This window comes from Phyllobates terribilis, unplaced genomic scaffold (genome assembly GCF_046119375.1).
Source record: "Phyllobates terribilis strain yellow unplaced genomic scaffold, ASM4611937v1 Scaffold_8__6_contigs__length_399053987, whole genome shotgun sequence".
NCBI lineage: Eukaryota > Metazoa > Chordata > Amphibia > Anura > Dendrobatidae > Phyllobates > Phyllobates terribilis.
The window spans coordinates 186,664,799-186,687,643 of record NW_027362768.1 but is presented as its reverse complement, the minus strand read 5'-3'; the positions used below and the strand labels follow the sequence as shown (position 1 = coordinate 186,687,643).

Genomic DNA, 22,845 nt, shown 5'->3' with positions numbered 1-22,845 from the left:
CTGACAAACGTCTGACCCAAGTCATTCAGTTTAAGGGCAATGATACCAAATACTAATGAAATGGATGGAAACTTCTGACTTTTCAGTAAGTAATAAAAATGCCTTAAAACCTTCTCTCCTCTCATTATTCTGGCATTTGGCAAATATTAAACATTATGGTAAAATCCTAATTGTCCTAAAACGGGAAAGGTTTATTCTGATTTCATGTCAGATATTGAGAAAAACCTGCAGATGTCTTTTTATATATAGTGGATGGAAACTTCTGGTGTCAACTGTATGTAACGAATTATTACAAGGTGTGAGAATGGGTTAAAGGGGAACTCCACACGGCGAAGGTTAGGAAGACGCCCCTGCTTCCTAATAGGAAATATTACAACGTTTCATTAATCTCATGTCACGAAAATATATAATAATGTGTGAAGAAGATTCTCATCCCGGAGCGATTCTGGACCCTCAGGCTATGTGCCCACGTAGCAGATTTGATGCAGAGCGTTTTTGCCTCTCTCTGGCAGAAAAAACGCATGCAGATTTACATGCGTTTTTTCTGCCAGAGAGAAGCGTTTTTTCAGCGTTTTCGCATGCGTTTTTTCAAGCAGTTTTCCAAGTGATTTTGAGCATCACTTGGAAAAGTGCTTGACAAGTTGGTCACATTATATAAATCCATGCAACCGGCATGGATTTATATAGTGTGACCGAGTAATAGTTAAAAAAAAGAATAAGAATGGTAAAAAATAAAAAAAAAAGATTATACTCACCTTCCGGTGTCTTCCCGGTGTCATCTCTGCTGCATCCGGTCTCTTGCAATGCTCGCGGTGGTGTGAAGGACCTGCGGTGACGTCATTGAGTCATGTGATGGGTCACATGACTCAGTGACGTCATGGTAGGTCCTTCACAACAGCACGAGCATTGCAAGAGACCAGATGCAGCAGAGATGACACCGGGAAGACACCGGAAGGTGAGTATAATCTTTTTTTTTTATTTTAAATTCTTTTTTTTTACAGGTTCTATGGTACCTGGGTGTGGAGGAGACTCTCCTCTCCTCTACACCCGGGTACCATCCGCACATTAGAACGCGCCAATTACACAAGTACAGATGCAGTCCTGCGGAATTGGCGCATTCTAATGCAAGTCAATGGCGGCAATTACACTGCGTGTCCGCAAAATTAATAGACATGCTGCGTATTTTTGAGCGCAGCATAAACGCTGTGGAAAAATACGCAACATGGGCATTGAAAGTGCGGAATTGCATTGGAGACCATGGGGGAAGGTTTACCAAGCGTTTCCCAAGCGTTTACACTAAAGCGTAAACGCTTGAAAAACGCATCGTGGGCACAACGCTCTGCATCAAATCTGCTACGTGGGCACATAGCCTTACGTCTCACATAACCCTTAACCTTTCATTCAACCTTTCCAGAGGTCAGCAGTGTAGAGCACAGAAGATCTGCTTATCTCCTAATCTCAGCCGCTTATCTCCTGATCCCGCACACAAACAACGCTGTATAGCTTCTTAGAGGGACATGAGATTTAAAGGGGTGGTCCAAAGTGATTGATGAACGGAGGAAAGATTAACTGTAATGTTATTTAACGGGATCACCACTAATATACTAAGCTTACACTCAACCGATACACCATACTCACCCGATATACTAAGCTCACACTCACCTCTGATACACCATGATAACCACTGATATACTAAGCTCACACTCATTTCTGATACACTGTGCTCACCACTAATATACTAAACTCACACTCAGCCGATACATTTTGCTCATCATTGATATACTAAGTTCACACTCACCTCTGATACACCATGATAACCACTGACATACTAAGCTCACACTCACCTCTGATACACCGTGCTCACCACTGATACACTAAGCTCACACTCAGCTGATACTGCGTGCTCACTACTGACATACTTAGCTCACACTCACCTAGGATACACCATGCTTACCATTAATATACTAAGCTCACACTCACCTCTGATACACCATGCTCACCACTAATATACTAAGCTCACACTCAGCCAATACTGATATACTAAGCTCACACTTACCTCCGATACACTGTGCTCACCACTGATATACTAAGCTCACACTCAGCTAATACTGATATACTAAGCTCACACTTACCTCCGATACACTGTGCTGACCACTGATATACAGTACTAAGCTCACACTCTCTGATACACCAGTCTCCCTACTGATCCGCTGAGCACACACTCACCTCTGATACACTTTACTCACAACTGATATACTAAGCTCACACTCAGCTGATACATCGTGCTCACCACTGTTATACTAAGCTCACACTTGCCCCGGTACATCGTACTCAAATGGCGCTATAACAATAAATAATAATAATAATAATAATGATTCGGGTCTTTTACATGATCCGAGCGTCCGTGTGGAAACAATGGCAGCGAGCACTATACCCTCCCGTAGTTCGGATGAGATTCGCCTATTCAAGTCTATGAGTGCACAAAATAAAATCAGATCCCATAATGATCATCGTGTATCATCCGATACTTATGGATACATTCGTCTTGTAAATTATAATAAATGCTGATGTATAAAACCAGATGCCACATGGATGTAAAAAGCGGACGTATGGACAGAATATGGACGGCACATGGATGACAACACAGATGAAAAATTGGCCATTTTTTTCTGGATGAAAATCTGACAATTTTTTACACAATTGTGTGAACTCGGCCTTAGTTTGCACTCACTGGTAGGAGCTGATCTCACGCTCACCATACACTGACCTCGCACACCTCTATGCTCACACTCACTCGCACCTTGTACACTGGCTCCATACTGGGGACCGGATCTGATATGTGACGACGATCTCTGTACAGGGCTGTAGAATAAGTAGACACTTGCACGCGCCAGGCTCACACTCACACTCGCCTATACTTCAGTTTTTGGTAGGAGGTCACTCAATCCAGACAATAAAATTCTGCAAATATTTGCATTAAAATTGGCAGCGATTTCAGATTTTATTTTTCAGGAACAACACACGATCCCACGTTCACTCACTCTGCGAATATTGATCTCATCCTCAGCTCATACTCGGGGTACAGTGAGGTCATGCAGTGCCCTCACACTCACTCTCTAGATAATGAGCTCAAGTACATCTCCCATGATCTGTGTCATAACCTGTTATACACTTAGCTCACACTCACACTGACAATGGTCTCTGGGGCACTAAGCTCACACTCACTTCTCAGCTCACATCTGGTAAACGGACACTCACCTCTTGTACTCACAGCACGTGCTACACTCAGCTCACACTCGCCTTTAATATGCTCAGCTCACGTCACACTCATGTCTTGTACTGAGCTCACACTCACTTTTCTCACCCATCATACACACAGCTGACGACTTTTTCAGAATCACTTGCACTCAGCTTACACTCACCTCTCATACTCTGCGCTCACACCTTACATTCACTTCTTGCACTTTCTGCTCACACTCACCTGTCATACACTCAGTTCTCACTCTTGGATTACACTCATCTCCATACAGTGATCTTCCCATGACTCGTCTTCTCTGCTCACATAACACTACCGGACACTCAGCTCACAATCATCAGGTATTCACCTCTATATTCAGCTCACACTCACCCCCAATACTCCCACCTCACACTCACCTCTCACTCATCTGGCACACACTCATCGTCAATATTCTGCTTACACTCATCCCTGATACTCTTACCTCTCACTCAGCCCTGATACTCACACTTATCTGTCACACACTCACACTCATCCCAATACTCTCCTCACATTCATCTTGACCCTCTCGCCTCACACTCACCTCTCACTCATCTGTCTCACTCACACTCATCCCCATACTCCGCTCACACTCACTCCTAATACTCCCACCTCACACTCACCTCTCACTCATCTGTCTCACTCACACTCATCCTCGATACTCTGCTCACACTCACCCCTGATACCCTTACCTCTGCTCACACTCACTCCGCTCACACTCGCCGGTGTCACCCTCCTCACCCTCCTCAGCCCCCATCACCCATGTCCAGCAGCCACAGCCGGCACCAGCCCCGCCGTCCCCGTCTCCTCCCGGCTCCCTCCGTCCTCTAACAAAGCCGCTGCCGTTACCTTCAGGATGCCGGCCATGTCCTCCGCGCCCGGTGATCCTCCCGCAGGATCAGGCGACCGCTCCTTCCAGCTCTGTCCCAGCAGCGGCCATCAGTGCCGGGTACCGAGCTCCTGCTTCCCGGCTGCGGCGCCACCTCCCTCCCCGCAGTGAGAGCCAGTGGCCCGGAGCCAGCGCGGCGCCTCCCCCGGTCACATGGGGCTCAGGCTCCGGTACCCAGTGCTGTATCTGTATATACTCCCCCCAGCGCTGTATATACTCCCCCCAGCGCTGTATATACTCCCCCCAGTGCTGTATATACTCCCCCAGTGCTGTATATACTCCCCCCAGTGCTGTATATACTCCCCCCAGTGCTGTATATACTCCCCCAGCGCTGTATATACTCCCCCCCCCCCAGTGCTGTATATACTCCCCGAGCTCTGTATATACCCCCCCAATGCTGTATATACTCCCCCGGCGCTGTATATACTCCCCCACTGCTGTATATACTCCCCGAGCTCTGTATATACCCCCCCAGTGCTGTATATACTCCACCAGCTCTGTATATACTCCCCCCAGTGCTGTATATACTCCCTCCAGTGCTACATATACTCCCCCCAGTGCTGTATATACTCCCCCCAGTGCTACATATACTCCCCCCAGTGCTGTATATACTCCCTCCAGCGCTGTATATACTCCCCCCAGTGCTGTATATACTCCCCCAATGCTGTACATACTCCCACAGTGCAGTATATACTTCCCCAACGCTGTATATCCTCCACCAGCACTGTATATACTCCCCCAGCGCTGTATATACTCCCCCACTGCTGTATATACTCCCACAGTACAGTATATACTCCCCCCAGTGCTGTATATACTCCCCCAGTGCTGTATATACTCCCCCCAGTGCTGTATATACTCCCCCCAGTGCTGTATATACTCCCCCAGTGCTGTATATACTCCCCCCAGCGCTGTATATACTCCCCCACTGCTGTATATACTCCCACAGTGCAGTATATACTCCCCCCAGTGCTGTATATACTCCCCCAGCGCTGTATATACTCCCCCAGTGCTGTATATACTCCCCCACTGCTGTATATACTCCCCCACTGCTGTATATACTCCCCCCAGTGCTGTATATACTCCCCCAGTGCTGTATATACTCCCCCCAGCGCTGTATATACTTCCCCAGCGCTGTATATCCTCCACCAGCACTGTATATACTCGCCCAGCGCTGTATATACTCCCCCACTGCTGTATATACTCTCCCCAGTGCTGTATATACTCCCCCCAGCGCTGTATATACTCCCCCAGTGCTGTATATACTCCCACAGTGCAGTATATACTCCCCCAGCGCTGTATATACTCCCCCAGTGCTGTATATACTCCCGCAGTGCAGTATATACTCCCCCAGCGCTGTATATACTCCCCCAGTGCTGTATATACTCCCACAGTGCAGTATATACTTCCCCAGCGCTGTATATCCTCCACCAGCACTGTATATACTCCCCCAGCGCTGTATATAGTCCCCCACTGCTGTATATACTCCCACAGTGCAGTATATACTCCCCCCAGCGCTGTATATACTCCCATAGTGCTGTATATACTCCCCCACTGCTGTATATACTCCCCCCAGTGCTGTATATACTCCCCCCAGTGCTGTATATACTCCCCCAGTGCTGTATATACTCGCCCCAATGCTGTATATACTCCCCCCAGCGCTGTATATACTCCCCCAGCGCTGTATATACTTCCCCAGCGCTGTATATCCTCCACCAGCACTGTATATACTCCCCCAGCGCTGTATATACTCCCCCACTGCTGTATATACGCCCACAGCGCAGTATATACTCCCCCCAGCGCTGTATATACTCCCCCAGTGCTGTATATACTCCCACAGTGCAGTATATACTCCCCCAGCGCTGTATATACTCCCCCAGTGCTGTATATACTCCCCCAGCGCTGTATATACTCCCCCAGCGCTGTATATACTCCCCCCAGCGCTGTATATACTCCCCCAGTGCTGTATATACTCCCCCCAGTGCTGTATATACTCCCCCCAGCGCTGTATATACTCCCCCAGCGCTGTATATACTCCCCCAGTGCTGTATATACTCCCCCCAGTGCTGTATATGCTCCCCCAGCGCTGTATATACTCCCCCTGCGCTGTATATACTCCCCTTACTGCTGTATATACTCCCCCCAGCGCTGTATATACTCCACCCAGTGCTGTATATACTCCCCCAGCACTGTATATACTCCCCCAGCCCTGTATATACTTCCCTTACTGTTTTATATACTACCCCAGCGTTGCATATTCTCCCCCCAGTGCTGTATATACTCCCCCAGCGCTGTATATACTCCCCCCAGCGCTGTATATACTCCCCCAGTGCTGTATATACTCCCCCAGTGCTGTATATACTCCCCCAGTGCTGTATATACTCCCCCGAGCGCTGTATATACTCCCCCAGTGCTGTATATGTAGCACCCTGAGGATTCGGCTGCTACAGGGGTATTGCACCTCAACCCAGAGGTGTGATATTCCACTCCCAGGTAAGGATGGAGTGTGGAGCTGAGCTCGGTAGGCTGCATGCACTACATACATCCCATTTCCGAGGAGCAGACCGACGGTACTCCCACTTAGAAATGTGCAGGTACGACCGAGTCTGTTCCTGGCTGGAGTGGGAGGGGGGTGGTACATCCCAAGTAGTGTAGGGGCAGATAGGGGGAGCAGCCTGGGTAAAGATAGGAGCTCATTGGGTGCTGGTCGCCTGAGCTCACACATAGAGGGAGTATTTAAGGTGGGCACCATCAAAGAACAGGGTCAGTCAGTCAGTCTTTGCAGAGAAGTAAGAAGCAGAGGAGCAGAGCAGCCCCAGAGAGAGAGAGAGGAGAAGAAAGAGAGACCCAGAGGGGGAAACAGAAGAGAGGACTCTGAGACCCCAAATCCAATCCACGGGTGAAGAGTCGGCATCAGGGTACCGGAACCCAAGCTGGTGGGGGCAAAAACACACCCCAGCCAGAGACCGGAGGCCATGGGCAGCGTCTGCCACGGCCACCCACCACATCCACCCCGAAGGCATACCACGTGGAGGGTCAGGGAACCCAAGGCCAAGGGTCTCCCAACAGAAGGCCCGAGGGAGCTGGACCTGGGTGGATCAATAGTGGGGACGGCCAGAGAAAGGACAGAAGGAGAGCTCAGGGTCACGCTCCGGACTCGCTTGGGGGTTGGCTGGATCCAGGACCTGGTGGATGCAGCACGGCTCGGGAGGTCACTTGAAGCTGGAGTGACCGGAACATCAGCAGTGAGTAAATACCCTAAACTGCACAACCCGACTCTGTCTTCATTTTACATCTACGCTGCACCACCACAACCCCCATCCTCTGCACCTGACCCCCTGAGGCTATACCCCACCCGTTGGGGGTTATACCATCACAAGCTGCACCTACACCATCAGCCTCAGCGGACCCTGCTGCAGCGGCGGCCGTAGTGACCGCAATACAACGGGTGGCGTAGTCGACAATAAAGAACTTAATAACATCTGTAGGACTGCCACATACAACTGAGTTTGACACCCTGGGCACGGACCGGGTCACAGCCACTCGGAAGACTACAACCCCCATCTGATCCGGCTCCGGATATTCCCCCTAAAAGAATATGGCCCAGGGGGTGCGTCAACTTTGGCGTAGTCGGCAGGATTACGTGCCCACAACAACCGGGTACTGCGTGCCTGAAGAAAAGAACGAGTTTACCTCAAAAAGAAGTCTCCTGCCGGTTCCGGAGGGTCCCCGCCATCGGACTCCATCACAGGTCGATTCCCGCCGGTTGTCCGCCATTAACAGCGTTTTCCCGCCATCTGCAGAGTTTCCCGCCACTGGGAAGCGATTCCCGCCATTTCCAAAGGTTTCCCGCCTTGGAAGAGCGGACGCCATTATGGGCGTGCCAGAGGGTGGCGAGAGGCCACCTCCCATCGTGGGCCAGGACCGAAAATGGCGCCAAAAGTGGAAACCGCCCCCACCAACAGAGACTGTGATGCTAGAGGTGTCTGTCAGCGTGAAAGAACAGCCCCTGGAGCTGACAGTCACCAAGTGGCCCCGGGACCGCCCTCGAAGGGGGAGGAGACGAAAGGAGAGAACAAAGATGGGTGCCGCCTGGAGCAGTCTGGAGCGAGCGCACCCGGAGGCAAGAAGCCTGGAGAAGAATATCGGAGGAGCTTACCCGGAGATGGCGAGAAAGCAGAGCAGCACCGGCCCGTTGGCCAGGAGCCTGCTGGAGACAACAGTAGGAGAGCAGAGCAGCACCGACCCGTTGGTCAGGAGCCTGCTGGAAACAACGACCCCACTAGGCCTAGTGGAGGTCCTAGCACAGCTCCCCCGAGACCGGGAGTGTGCACAGACCGCTCTGGAGGGCCTCGCAAGGAGGATGGCCCGGGTGCAGCGAGAGACGTTGGCGGAGTGGAGCCGTGAGATGGCCCAGCAGACCGAGACCTGTCAGCGGAGCACGCCACCCGAGACGAGGAGACAGACCGCCTCTGAGGATGGCGCAGGAGGACTGAAGGCCGGAGACGGCGCCGAGAAGGGAGCCGAACGAGTGGAGGCAGGTAAAGGGGACGTCTATACCCCAAACCGGGAAACCGCGTACCTGCCCCAGCTCCCCGTCGCAGAGCCCGAAGTCTATCCTGCCGTGCCCGTCGCTGCAACGTCACCGCCGCAGACTAGGCCTCAAACGGGAGCCGCGACCCCTGTGACATCACACGCCTCGACCCCGAGCGTGACCAAGCAGGAAGTACCACCAGCCTGGTCGCAAGGCCTAGTACCCCCGGGCGCCGCAATACCAACAGCGCCCCCTACCTCCGCGGAGCCCCCGGCCTGGTCGCAGGGCCAAGTAGCCCAGGGCGCCGCCGTCCTTACGGTGCCCTTTACCTTCCAGATACCCCAGGCCTGGCCGCAAGGCCCGGGCAACCCGGGCGCTAACACCACCGCGCCCATAAGACCAAGAGTGCCGCATCTGGGAGAGGACCTGTACGCCCAGCATACGTGCCCGGATGGGCAGCCATTTATATGGCCACCGGAGTTCCACCATCCCCGACTCCGGAGAGAGAGACCCCTGGATGAACCCCTGATCCCGGCTCCAAAGCCCGTAAAGAGGATCTCGCCCCCGCTAGCGGAAGCGCAGTTTGAGTGGGACCCCACCGGAGAAGATCTTATGGGGTTCACTCAAGAAACTCGGGCAGCTGCAGCGGAGCGTGCTGAGTGCTGCCGCCAACAGCTCGAGGACTTCGAGAGGGAGCGGAGAGAGAGGCGGGTCCGGGAACAGCAAGCTCAAATAAGGAGCGCGGAGCAGAAGAGCCGGGCCAGGAGAGACCCCCGTGCAGCGCATAGTCCCCGCACCACCGGGACTGTGATAAAGTTTAACCTGCAGCATGGGTGGGGCTTCATCCGAGACCACCACACCCTAGGCGACGTCTTCGTAACCAGGAGAGACGTTGAGTCCCACCTACCGGAGGGACACAGAGGTCGTGACCTTTACATCGGGGACGAGGTCACCTTTACCCGGCACAAGTGTGCCAAAGGACCCTACGCCCTCCATGTGCATCGCCTGACGGAGGAAGAGCTGCGGTGTGAGGAGGAAGAGCAAGAGGACCCGGACGGGTCTGAAGCCAAAAGTAACCATAAAGCAAGAGCAGGAGGACGCCGTCGCTAAGGACAGCGAAGCAGAAGCTGTATATAGTTGCCCGTCGGGGCACCGTAAACTGAAACCGTAAACTGAAACCGTAAACTGAAACCGTGAAACTGAAACTGAAACTGTTACTGTTGATAATATAGTCCCCGTTGGGACCAGCAAGTGTGAACTGTTACCCGTTTTTCCCTTAATCCCACTGACCGAGGACTGAGAGCGGTCATTCCTCCCTAATACCTGGCCGAGGACTGAGAGCGGCCACTATCCCTGTAAATAGTTGCGCGTCCTAAAGCGCCCCCTACCGGTTTTATAGGAAAACCAGTTTTCCAGAGAGACTGTCGCACTTTACCCGGTCACACGTTGCATAGTGACCGGAGGAGGAGCCAGAGGCGACGAGAATGTTTTATATGAAAAGTTTTATGCTAATATATGTTGTTTTATATGTTTTATATGTTTATGAAAAAATTTGTATGTTTTGGTGTTGTTTTATGTCTTACAGCCCGAGGACGTGCTGTGATTTACCAGGGGGGAATGTAGCACCCTGAGGATTCGGCTGCTACAGGGGTATTGCACCTCAACCCAGAGGTGTGATATTCCACTCCCAGGTAAGGATGGAGTGTGGAGCTGAGCTCGGTAGGCTGCATGCACTACATACATCCCATTTCCGAGGAGCAGACCGACGGTACTCCCACTTAGAAATGTGCAGGTACGACCGAGTCTGTTCCTGGCTGGAGTGGGAGGGGGGTGGTACATCCCAAGTAGTGTAGGGGCAGATAGGGGGAGCAGCCTGGGTAAAGATAGGAGCTCATTGGGTGCTGGTCGCCTGAGCTCACACATAGAGGGAGTATTTAAGGTGGGCACCATCAAAGAACAGGGTCAGTCAGTCAGTCTTTGCAGAGAAGTAAGAAGCAGAGGAGCAGAGCAGCCCCAGAGAGAGAGAGGAGAAGAAAGAGAGACCCAGAGGGGGAAACAGAAGAGAGGACTCTGAGACCCCAAATCCAATCCACGGGTGAAGAGTCGGCATCAGGGTACCGGAACCCAAGCTGGTGGGGGCAAAAACACACCCCAGCCAGAGACCGGAGGCCGTGGGCAGCGTCTGCCACGGCCACCCACCACATCCACCCCGAAGGCATACCACGTGGAGGGTCAGGGAACCCAAGGCCAAGGGTCTCCCAACAGAAGGCCCGAGGGAGCTGGACCTGGGTGGATCAATAGTGGGGACGGCCAGAGAAAGGACAGAAGGAGAGCTCAGGGTCACGCTCCGGACTCGCTTGGGGGTTGGCTGGATCCAGGACCTGGTGGATGCAGCACGGCTCGGGAGGTCACTTGAAGCTGGAGTGACCGGAACATCAGCAGTGAGTAAATACCCTAAACTGCACAACCCGACTCTGTCTTCATTTTACATCTACGCTGCACCACCACAACCCCCATCCTCTGCACCTGACCCCCTGAGGCTATACCCCACCCGTTGGGGGTTATACCATCACAAGCTGCACCTACACCATCAGCCTCAGCGGACCCTGCTGCAGCGGCGGCCATAGTGACCGCAATACAACGGGTGGCGTAGTCGACAATAAAGAACTTAATAACATCTGTAGGACTGCCACATACAACTGAGTTTGACACCCTGGGCACGGACCGGGTCACAGCCACTCGGAAGACTACAACCCCCATCTGATCCGGCTCCGGATATTCCCCCTAAAAGAATATGGCCCAGGGGGTGCGTCATATATATTCCCCTTACTGCTGTATATACAACCCCCAGCGCTGTATATACTCCACCCAGCGCTGTATATACTCCTCCACTGCTGTATATACTACCCCGCTGCTGTATATACTCCCGCAGTGCTGTATATCTTCCCCCAGTGCTGTATATATTCCCCCAGTGCTGTGTATACTCCCCTTACTGCAGTATATACTCCCCCAGTGCTGTGTGTACTCCCTCCAGTGCTGTATATACTTCCCCCAGTGCTGTATATACTCCCCTTACTGCTGTATATACTTCCCAATGCTGTATACACTCCCCCCAGTGCTGTATATACTCCCCCAGCGCTGTATATACTCCCCCAGTGCTGCATATACTCCCCCCAGTGTTTTATATACTCCCCCAGTGCTGTATATACTCCCCCAGCGCTGTATATTCTCCCCCCAGCGCTGTATATTCTCCCCCCACTGCTGTATATTCTCCCCCCAGTGTTTTATATACTCCCCCCAGTGCTGTATATACTCCCCCAGTGCTGTATGTACTCCCCCCCCAGTGCTGTATATACTTCCCCCAGTGCTGTATATACTCCCCCAGTGCTGTAGATACTCCCCCAGTGCTGTATATACTCCCCCAGCGCTGTATATACTCCCCCCAGCGCTGTATATACTCCCCCCAGCGCTGTATATACTCCCCCAGTGCTGTATATACTCCCCCAGTGCTGTATATACTCCCCCAGTGCTGTATATACTCCCCCAGTGCTGTATGTACTCCCCCCAGAGCTGTATATACTTCCCCTAGTGATGTATATACTTCCCCCAGGGCTGTATATACTACCCCAGTGCTGTATATACTACCCCCAGTGCTGTATATACTCCCCCAGCGCTGTATATTCTCCCCCAGTGCTGTATATACTCCCCCAGCGCTGTATATCCTCCCCGCAGTGCTGTATATACTCCCCCCCCCCCAGTGTTTTATATACTTCCCCCAGTGCTGTATATACTCCCCCAGTGGTGTATATACTCCACCCAGTGCTGTATATACTCCCCCCACTGCTGTATATTCTCCCCCCCCGTGTTTTATATACTCCCCCCAGTGCTGTATATACTCCCCCCAGCGCTGTATATACTCCCCCAGCGCTGTATATACTCCCCCAGTGCTGTATATACTCCCCCAGCGCTGTATATACTCCCCCCAGTGCTGTATATACTCCCCCAGCGCTGTATATACTCCCCCCAGTGCTGTATATACTCCACCAGCGCTGTATATACTCCCCCTAGTGCTGTATATACTCCCCCAGCGCTGTATATACTTCCCCCAGCGCTGTATATACTCCGCCAGTGCTGTATATACTCCCCCCAGCGCTGTATATACTCCCCCAGCGCTGTATATACTCTCCCACTGCTGTATATACTCCCCCCACTACTGTATATACTCCCCCCAGTGCTGTATATACTCCCTCTAGTGCTGTATATACTCCCCCAGTGCTGTATATACTCCCCCAGCACGGTATATATTCCCCCAGTGCTGTGTATACTCCGCCCAGAGCTGTATATACTCCCCCAGTGCTGTATATACTCCGCCAGTGCTGTATATACTCCCCCCACTACTGTATATACTCCTCCAGTGCTGTATATACTCCCCCCAGTGCTGTATATACTCCCCAGTGCTGTATATACTCCCCCAGCACGGTATATATTCCCCCACTGCTGTGTATACTCCGCCCAGTGCTGTATATACTCACCCAGTGCTGTATATATTCCACCAGTGCTGTATATATTCCCCCAGTGCTGTATATACTCCCCCAGTGCTGTATATACTCCCCCAGTGCTGTATATACTCCCCTTACTGCTGTATATACTCCCCCAGTGCTGTATATATTCCCCCAGTGCTGTATATACTCCCCCAGTGCTGTATATACTCCCCTTACTGCTGTATATACTCACCCAGTACTGTATATACTCCACCAGTGCTGTATATATTCCCCCAGTGCTGTATATACTCCCCCAGTGCTGTATATACTCCCCTTACTGCTGTATATACTCACCCAGTGCTGTATATACTCACCCAGTGCTGTATATACTCCACCAGTGCTGTATATATTCCCCCAGTGCTGTATATACTCCCCTTACTGCTGTATATACTCCCCCAGTGCTGTGTATACTCCCTCCAGTGCTGTATATACTTCCCCCATGTTACGGGTCCGGGTGGTGGAACCTCTGTGCCATGGTGCAAGGAGGGACCAGAGGGGCGTGACTAAGTATCAACTCAGACCGACCCTTGTCGGACTGCGGCTAACGACTCCGTGACCAGGGAGGGACCGAGCAGAGGGACCAGGTGCTACTCTGGGGACGACCTTGTAAGAGAGCAGGTGACTCCCACGGGTCAGATGATTGGGACTGACCGGTATAGCGGATGGGCACAGCAAGCAGACAGAAGTCTCTGGGTTAGCTGACAGGTGGTCATGGCACGTGACGGCAGAGCAGGCTGAAGTCTCTAGGTCAGCAGGCGGGTGGTCACGGCAAGTGACGGCAGGAGCCTCCAGGTAGGCTATCAGGTGGTCACGGCAAGTGACGGCAGGGGCCTCCGGGTAGGCTATCAGGTGGTCACGGCAAGTGACGGCCAAGCAGGCTGAAGTCTCTTGGTTAGCAGGCAGGTGGTCACGGCAAGTGACGGCAGAGCCTCCAGGTAGGCTAGCAGGTAACAGGCGAGTGCTCCCAGGTGAGCAGGCACAGCAGGTAGCAGGCAGGTAACTGGCAGGTGCTTCCTGGTAAGCAGGCGGGCTTGCCCATAGACAGACTGGCGGGATGAACGGAAGACTGTCGGGCTGGAGAGTAGTCAGGCTGGCGGACTGGAACAGTAGTCAGGCTGGCAACTGGACCTGAGGGCTGAAGCAGAGGTAAGTATACTGTGCATCAACTATTGCTCGGGCATCTCCATTTTGGAGGAGGTGCCTTATATATGGGAGGTCCTCCGGCAATTGGCCGGGGACTCCTTAGGACGGTGCGCGCGGCCCCTTTAAGAGAGAGGGAGTGCGTGCACGCGCGCCCTAAGCACAATACCCGGGAAGCTGCGTGCGCCGGCAGCAGCAGGAAGAGGAGCGCGGGAGGACGCCGCGCGGGGAGCGGGGAGGTGAGAGGGATGGCGTCTCTGCCTGGCAGGGGGCAGAGACGCCGATGCTACACCCCAGTGCTGTATATGCTCCCCTTACTGCTGTATATACTTCCCAATGCTGTATACACTCCCCCCCAGTGCTGTATATACTCTCCCCAGTGCAGTATATACTCCCCCAGCATTGTATATGTGGCACCCCAGGGGTCTGGTTGCCACAGTGGTAGAAATACCATGTCTGAGAGCGAGCATGTGTTTTCCTGGTTAGGAACACTTTAGCATGCAACACCCCCTGCCCCAGTCCAGGGAGGGGAGGAACCTGCCCTTTATAAACTGGGTCTGGGGCGGGGTTAGAGCAGTCAGGTCCAGCAGTAGAGTCGAGTCCACTCTAGTCAGAGTGAGGAGCTCTGTAGGACACAGGAGCAGAGAGCCAGGGACTGGAGCTGCTAGAGCTCGTCCTCGCCGAAGACGCAGAGAACCGGACACTGGAGTCTGAGGCTGTGAGGATATCCACATCCAGCAGCAGAAACCACCTGGCAGGGGATTTCAGGTCCTCTGGCCATAGTAAGCCCGGAGGCTCAGTCACACGCAAGGGACCGGCACCGCTATCAAGGAGCGGAAGCTACCAAAGGCCCCCAGTCACCAGCCATACGGGTGAGCACCACACGGTACACTCAGGGACGTGGGCTACTACACGACTACAGCAAGGTAGCCAGGAAGAGTGCAGTCAGACGGGAAGGCCTACAACTCCACCTGGCCAGGGGGACTCTTGTTCGCTCACAGACTGACCAGGCCTCTAATGTCAGCCAGTACTCCCGGCAGGGCCTTCTTCATTACCAACAGTAAAGACCCTGAACTGCACTGCACGGACTCTGAGTCATTTCTGCTGCGCCCATGCACCACAACCCTCACCATCTACACACGCTGCCCTGAGGCTATACTCCTCCCGTGGGGAGTTATACTACCCTCTGCTGCGCACACAACATCAGCCTCAGCGGTCTGCCCCGCAGCGGCGGTTCTCAGTGACCGCAATCCACGGGTGGTGTAGTCGGACATTTAAACATTGAAAACCAAGTAAACAGATCCGCCGCTGGTTTGACCACCCTGAGCCACGGGACCGGGTCGCTTCCACGGAGACTACAACCCCCAACATTACACAGAGACCAGGCTCCGGGTATTCCCCCACACACGGCCCAGGGGGCGCGTCAACTTTGGCGTAGTCGGCAGGATTTCGTGCCCGCAACCACCGGGTACTGCGTGCCTGAAGAAAAACTGTGACACTTACCGTGGTGAAGTTTCCCGCCATCCGCAGCCGTTTTCCCGCCATCCGCAGCCATTTTCCCACCATTGGGCGCCATTTTTGGGACGCCGCGCGGGAAGAAGAGGGGCGTGGACGCCAAAAGTGCGCGATAGCAGAAGCCCCGCCTTACGTACTGACGCTGCGCAATGTCCTGGAAGGAGTCCAGCGGACGCCGACGTCACCAGTGCGCGACACAAGGTCCTCGACCCCGACGATCGCCTGCAGAGCCGCGGCCTATGGAGGAGAAGCAACGGAAGGTAGGCCACGGTTAACTAGGGGGGAGGAAGACACCAGGAATGGAGGGAGCTCCCACCGCCAGCGCGGCTGCTGCCACAGTGATGCCGTTCACAATGCCGTATATCCCCGGAGCGGCATGGTTACCCAAGTACTCAGGGGAGTCGCATACCCTGAGCGACTTTAAAGAAAGACTGAATAGCCTATTCAAAACAAAAAGTGAGCATCCTGATAGGCCAGTTAATCGGAGCAGCCCAAAGAGAAGTAAAGTCCTGGTCAGCCAGGGAAAAGGGGACTGTAAAGGAAATACTGGCCCGTCTAAAGGACACTTTTGATACCCGTACCTCAGTAGAGATCAAGCTAAAATTTTATGGGTGCAAACAGTGGGCACAAGACAGTATACAGGACTATGCTTTGAATTTGCAGGAGGCCCTGAGAGCCATTAAGCAGGCAGACCCTGACAGCGTGTGGAATGAGGATAAGCTGTTGACTGAACAGTTCATTGAGGGTCTACTGTCCAGCGCCCACCGAACCCAGTTGCGTGTAATGGCCTTGCAGAACCCTGATTTAGACTTTGCGCAGTTTAAAGACAGAGCCATCCGGGTGCTCCGAGAACCGGCACCAGGTGGCGCTGTAACACACAGGCGCCCCGCTATCACCTATCACCAGGAGGCGGCGCCCTTGTCTGCAGAGCCTGTGGGAGCTGATGCACAGGCTTTGGACAAAGCCCCGGCTGCAGACCTGCACCATCAGGTCCAAGAGCTGACCAAAAGCGTTGCAGCGCTAACCAGAACTGTGCACTCTTTACAGGTGTCCCCTCCAGGAAAGATCCAGCTGGCTTCCAGTCCGGAGGACGTCCCTTGGTGCCGACAGAGGAGGATCCCATCATCCAGAGGAAGGCCCAGCGACCGCTACGACCAGGACGGACAACCCATCTTCCGCCGCTGCAACTAATCAGGACATATGGCAAGGTACTGTCATTTAAACGGGCCCAACCTGGGGCAGAGGGCCGACCCCCAGGCATAAGACCATCAGGCCCATCGAGCTGGCGTGATAAGTACGTAGGGGGGCGACCGGTCTTTCCTGTGGTGCTGGATGGCATTCCTATGAGTGCACTACTGGACACCGGGTCACAGGTAACCACCATCTCCTATGTGCTTTATAAGCGGTACTGGAATGACTCAGATATTACCCGCTACCCAGATAATGACTTGAGCATCATCGCCAGCAATGGTCAGCCCGTGCCGCAGGTGGGATTCAAGGAGGTGACCATCAAAATTGGTAAAGTTGAACTGCCAGCGCAAGGACTGATTATTGTGGACATTGACCGTCGTGAAAGCCACCCTAAGATAACCTTGGGTACTAATGTTATTGAAAATTGTCTTGCAGAGATAATTGTTATATTACAGCAGGTTGCGGTGAACGCCAGCTCCAGCCAGCAGCGTGTCCTACAAAAAGAGATCATGGCCCTGATGAAAAGGCAACAGGTAAAACTGTCTGGTGGTGAGATTGGTAGTGTTAGGATGAGTGACCCATTCCCTATCGCCATGCCCCCAAAAAGTGAGATGATGATCTGGTGCCGGACTGCAATCGGGTTAAGAGGAAGGGACTACCAAGCCATGGTAGAACCCGTCTACTCAGACAGTATGCCCACAATTTTGACAGCGCGGGGGGTGGTCGATGTACGCCATGGGAGGGTACCCGTCCGCATCCTAAACATTGGGGAAAGTGAAGTATACTTGCCCCGGTATGCCACTCTAGCCAAATTGTTCACCGTTAACCAAAACTCTGTAAAAGCCGTGGAACTCTTGCCTCCATCTCAACCAGAGGAGGGTAACTGCCCCAAGAAACAAATGGAGGACTGGAACCAGAAGCTGCATGTGGGCACCGACTCCACTCCCTCACACCAAAAACAGGGAGTCTACCGGGTGATTCAGGAGTACGAAAGAGTCTTTAGAAAACACCCGCTAGACTTTGGGCAAGTAAAGGGGGTAGAACACCACATCCCCACGGGAGACCATCCACCCATAAAGGAAAGATACCGACCTGTACCCCCTGCACACTATCAGAATGCCAAGGGAATGTTGCGAGAAATGAAGGAGGCTGGGGTAATCAGGGACAGCTGTAGCACCTGGGCAGCTCCACTAGTTCTTGTGAAAAAGAAAGATGGCACCATGAGAATGTGTGTAGATTACAGAAAGGTCAACCGTATCACACACAAAGATGCGTACCCGTTACCTAGGATAGAGGAATCTCTAGCTGCATTAAAGTCTTCTAACTTCTTCTCTACTTTGGATCTTACTAGCGGGTACTGGCAGGTTCCCGTAGCAGAGGCAGACAAGGAGAAGACCGTGTTCACCACCCCGATGGGTCTCAGCGAATTCAACTGTATGCCGTTCGGGCTCTGCAACGCACCAGGAACCTTCCAGCGGTTGATGGAGTGCTGTCTGGGGCACAGGAATTTCGAGACGGTCCTGCTATACCTGGACGATGTCATCGTGTATTCCAAAACATATGAGGACCATCTGAAACACCTGGCAGAGGTGTTTGACGCCCTGGCAGGCTACGGCCTAAAGGTGAAACCCTCCAAGCGTCATCTACTGAAACCAAAGGTACAGTACCTGGGACACGTGGTGAGTGCTGACTGAGTAGCTCCAGACCCTGATAAGATCACAGTGATTAAGGACTGGCCAAGACCCTCCAGCATAAAGGAAGTGCGGCAGTTCCTCGGGTTGGTAGGCTACTACCGAACATTCATCCCCGGGTTCACCAAAATGGCAGCCCCTATGCAAGACCTCCTGTTGGGTTAGTCAAAGACCAAGAATCAGAAGCCGCCCTTCAGGTGGGACAAGCTGGAAGAGGAGTCTTTCCGCCAGCTGAAGATGGCCCTCATAGGGGATGAAATCCTGGCTTACCCTGATTACGGCCAGCCTTTCATCCTCCACACGGACGCCAGTAACGTGGGGCTGGGAGCCGTACTATCCCAGATCCAGCAGGGCAGAGAGCGGGTAATTGCTTACGCCAGCCGAAAACTACGGCCTACGGAGAGAAACCCTGAGCATTATAGCTCCTTTAAGCTAGAGTTCCTGGCAGTGATGTGGGCAGTGACGGAACGTTTCAAACATTACCTTGCCTCTGCCAAGTTCACTGTGTACACGGACAACAATCCGTTGACGCACCTGGACACTGCAAGACTTGGTGCCCTGGAGCAAAGATGGATGGCCTGGCTGTCCAACTATGAGTTTACCATCAAATACCGGGCGGGACGCACAAATGCCAATGCAGACGCCCTGTCCAGGATGCCGGACGGAGTTCCACCGTCATGGGATTACCCAGTGTTCCCACTGTGTAAGGGACAAGCACTCTGCCACGTTCAACCCCTTACCCCACTACAGCTGGGCGGAGACGCAAGACAGTGACCCAGCCGTCCGCCTGGTAAAAGAGATGCTGACACAAGCTGATGTCCGCCTTGACCCAGATGCTCCGGAAGAGACCAAACAGCTGTGGAAGGAGAAGAGTAAACTGTTTCTCTACAAGGGGAAGCTGTGCCGGAGAATTGTCAACTCCCGGACACATGAGCTGACCTGGCAGGTAGTGGTCCCGAGACGGGACGCGGCTATGGTCCTGGAGGCATACCACGACGGAGCAGGGCACTTTGGATGGAAGAAGCTGGAGTTCCTGTTGCGTGAACGGTTCTTCTGGGTAGGCATGAGAGGGGCCATTGAGAGATGGTGCAGAGACTGCGGTCCGTGCAACCTGAGAAGAAAGGACCGTGCCAGCCAGAAGACTCCCCTGCAGCCCATCATCACAAAGCAGCCACTAGAACTGGTAGCCCTGCACCATGTGAAGCTGGCTCCAAGTAGGTCCGGGTACGTCTACGCCCTCACCATCGTAGACCACTACTCCTGGTTCCTGGTGGTGGTCCCTGTCAAAGACTTAACGGCTCAGACAGCAGCTAGAGCCTTCCAGCAGCACTTCTGCCATCCACACGGGTATCCGGAGCAAGTGTTGACTGACCAAGGACCAGCCTTCGAAGCGGAGGTCTTCCAGGAGTTCTGCAACCTGTATGGCTGCAAGAAGATAAGGGCAACGCCCTATCACCCCCAAACCAATGGATTGTGCGAGAAGATGAACCAGGTGGTGATAGACTTGCTGAAAACGTTGCCCCTGGAAGAACACAGTCTGTGGCCTGAAAAACTGCCTGATCTGGTGGACTTGTATAACCACATCCCAACTGCACCCCGGCTTACCTAATAAGAGCAAGACCTGGTAAGCTGCCTATTGACCTGGATATGGGAGTCCTGACACCCGAGGACACCTCGCCAGAGGCAGACTGGGATACAGAACGGCAGCAGCAGTACCGGAAAGTGCAGGAGAGTGTTGAGAGAAGTCTGTCTCAAGCAAGAGAAAGGCAAGAGAGGACTTACAACCAACATGCTCCCGCTGTTCCCCTGGCACCTGGAGAGCAGGTCTTGAAGAGGAAGAGGCGGCTCCATAAGTTGGATGACCAGTGGGAGAAAGACCCGTACACAGTACTGCCCTCAAGCCATGAAAATCCGAAAGTATGCATTATCAGTAAGGATGGAGGAGAGACCACAGCCACTGTCTCCAGAGACCACCTGAAGAAGTGTCCCGAGCAGCTGCAAAGCACTGATGAAGACCAAGATAGCCCTCAACCCGCAGAGGAAAGAGAATAAATGGTCAGTACAGTACTCGGAGAATTTCCCCGGTCCTGGACACAAATTAACAACGTTATTGTGGTACCCGTCCTTACCTTTCTCCAGCCAGCCCCTCAAGGGCCTACAGAAAAGCAAGTAGTGTTGGAAGAGCAACCGACCCCGGAGGCAGAAGATTCCATACCAGCAGCCCAGGAGAATCAACCCTCTGCTAGTAGTGAGCCTGCCGTGCCCGTGGTAAGCCAAAGAGTACGCAGAAAGCTGCCCAACCTACCCGTAACATCTCCAAACACCTGTAGTGCAGACACTAGCGAGCCCACTAAACAAGGGGTGGAAACAGGGGACCAAGTTAGAACACCACCAGATAGTGTGTTACGTAGGTCCACCAGGAGCACTAGAGGTCAAATACCCGCCCGCTGGAGAATCTAAATGTAATGTATATATACCTGTATATTGCAAAGGTTGAAATGTTTTATGTTTGTTGCATGAATACAAATTATGTTTCTCAAGTTACCCGACAGGGTTTATGGACTGACAGGTTATGGACAATGAATAACCGGAACTGTACCTTGTAAATAGTTGCACCTGTTAAGTGCCCTTTTTGTCCGGACCACAAAACAAAACCCGTGGAGGTGGCTGAAGACGTGGTCCAACATCCGGATCATCAATGCCCTGTAGCCACCCCAGGGCCTACGTTGAGGGTTTGGGATGGGTCCCTCAAATCGCACTTTGTTGGGTGAAAGGACACCTGGTTACGGAAGCGCCGTGACCTATAAAGACTAAACTCCTTGTACATATGTTGATGTGTTAATGCTTATACCCTGTTATGTTGTGTTTTCATGAAAGTTATGTTTAGTCCCGGAGTACTAAAATTTACTAGGGGGGAATGTGGCACCCCAGGGGTCTGGTTGCCACAGTGGTAGAAATACCATGTCTGAGAGCGAGCATGTGTTTTCCTGGTTAGGAACACTTTAGCATGCAACACCTCCTGCCCCAGTCCAGGGAGGGGAGGAACCTGCCCTTTATAAACTGGGTCTGGGGCGGGGTTAGAGCAGTCGAGTCCAGCAGTAGAGTCGAGTCCACTCTAGTCAGAGTGAGGAGCTCTGTAGGACACAGCAGCAGAAGGCCAGGGACTGGAGCTGCTAGAGCTCGTCCTGGCCGAAGACGCAGAGAACCGGACACCGGAGTCCGAGGCTGTGAGGATATCCACATCCAGCAGCAGAAACCACCTGGCAGGGGATTTCAGGTCCTCTGGCCATAGGAAGGCCGGAGGCTCAATCACATGCAAGGGACCGGCACCGCCATCGAGGAGCGGAAGCTACCAAAGGCCCCAAGTCACCAGCCATACGGGTGAGCACCACACGGTACACTCAGGGACGTGGGCTACTACACGACTACAGCAAGGTAGCCAGGAAGAGTGCAGTCAGACGGGAAGGCCTACAACTCCACCTGGCCAGGGGGACTCTTGTTCGCTCACAGACTGACCAGGCCTCTAATGTTAGCCAGTACTCCCGGCAGGTCCTTCTTCATTACCAACAGTAAAGACCATGAACTGCACTGCACGGACTGAGTCATTTCTGCTGCGCCCATGCACCACAACCCTCACCATCTACACACGCTGCCCTGAGGCTATACTCCTCCCGTGGGGAGTTATACTACCCTCTGCTGCGTACACAACATCAGCCTCAGCGGTCTGCCCCGCAGCGGCGGTTCTCAGTGACCGCAATCCACGAGTGGCGTAGTCGGACATTTAAACATTGAAAACCAAGTAAACAGATCCGCCACTGGTTTGACCACCCTGAGCCACGGGACCGGGTCGCCGCCACGGAGACTACAACCCCCAGCATTACACAGAGACCCGGCTCTGGGTATTCCCCCACCCACGGCCCAGGGGGCGCATCATATATACTCCACCAGCGCTGTATATACTCCCCCAGTGCTATGTATACTCCCCCCAGTGCTGTATATACTCCCCCAGTGCTGTGTATACTCCCCCCAGTGCTGTATATACTCCACCAACGCTGTATATACTCCCCCAGTGC

General features: G+C 53.1%; 1 protein-coding gene across 2 annotated transcripts in view; it reads right to left on the bottom strand.

Moving 5' to 3' along the window:
- ST6GALNAC3 (ST6 N-acetylgalactosaminide alpha-2,6-sialyltransferase 3) overlaps nucleotides 1-4,367 on the bottom strand; it is a 466,380-nt gene extending 462,013 nt beyond the window's left edge. For both annotated transcript variants that reach the window (XM_073643924.1, XM_073643925.1), the window contains exon 1: nucleotides 4,124-4,367. In XM_073643924.1, the coding sequence (XP_073500025.1) occupies nucleotides 4,124-4,141 (18 nt within the window). In that variant the 5' untranslated portion in view covers nucleotides 4,142-4,367. The remainder of the gene's footprint in view (nucleotides 1-4,123) is intronic.
- Nucleotides 4,368-22,845: the final 18,478 nt, after the last annotated feature.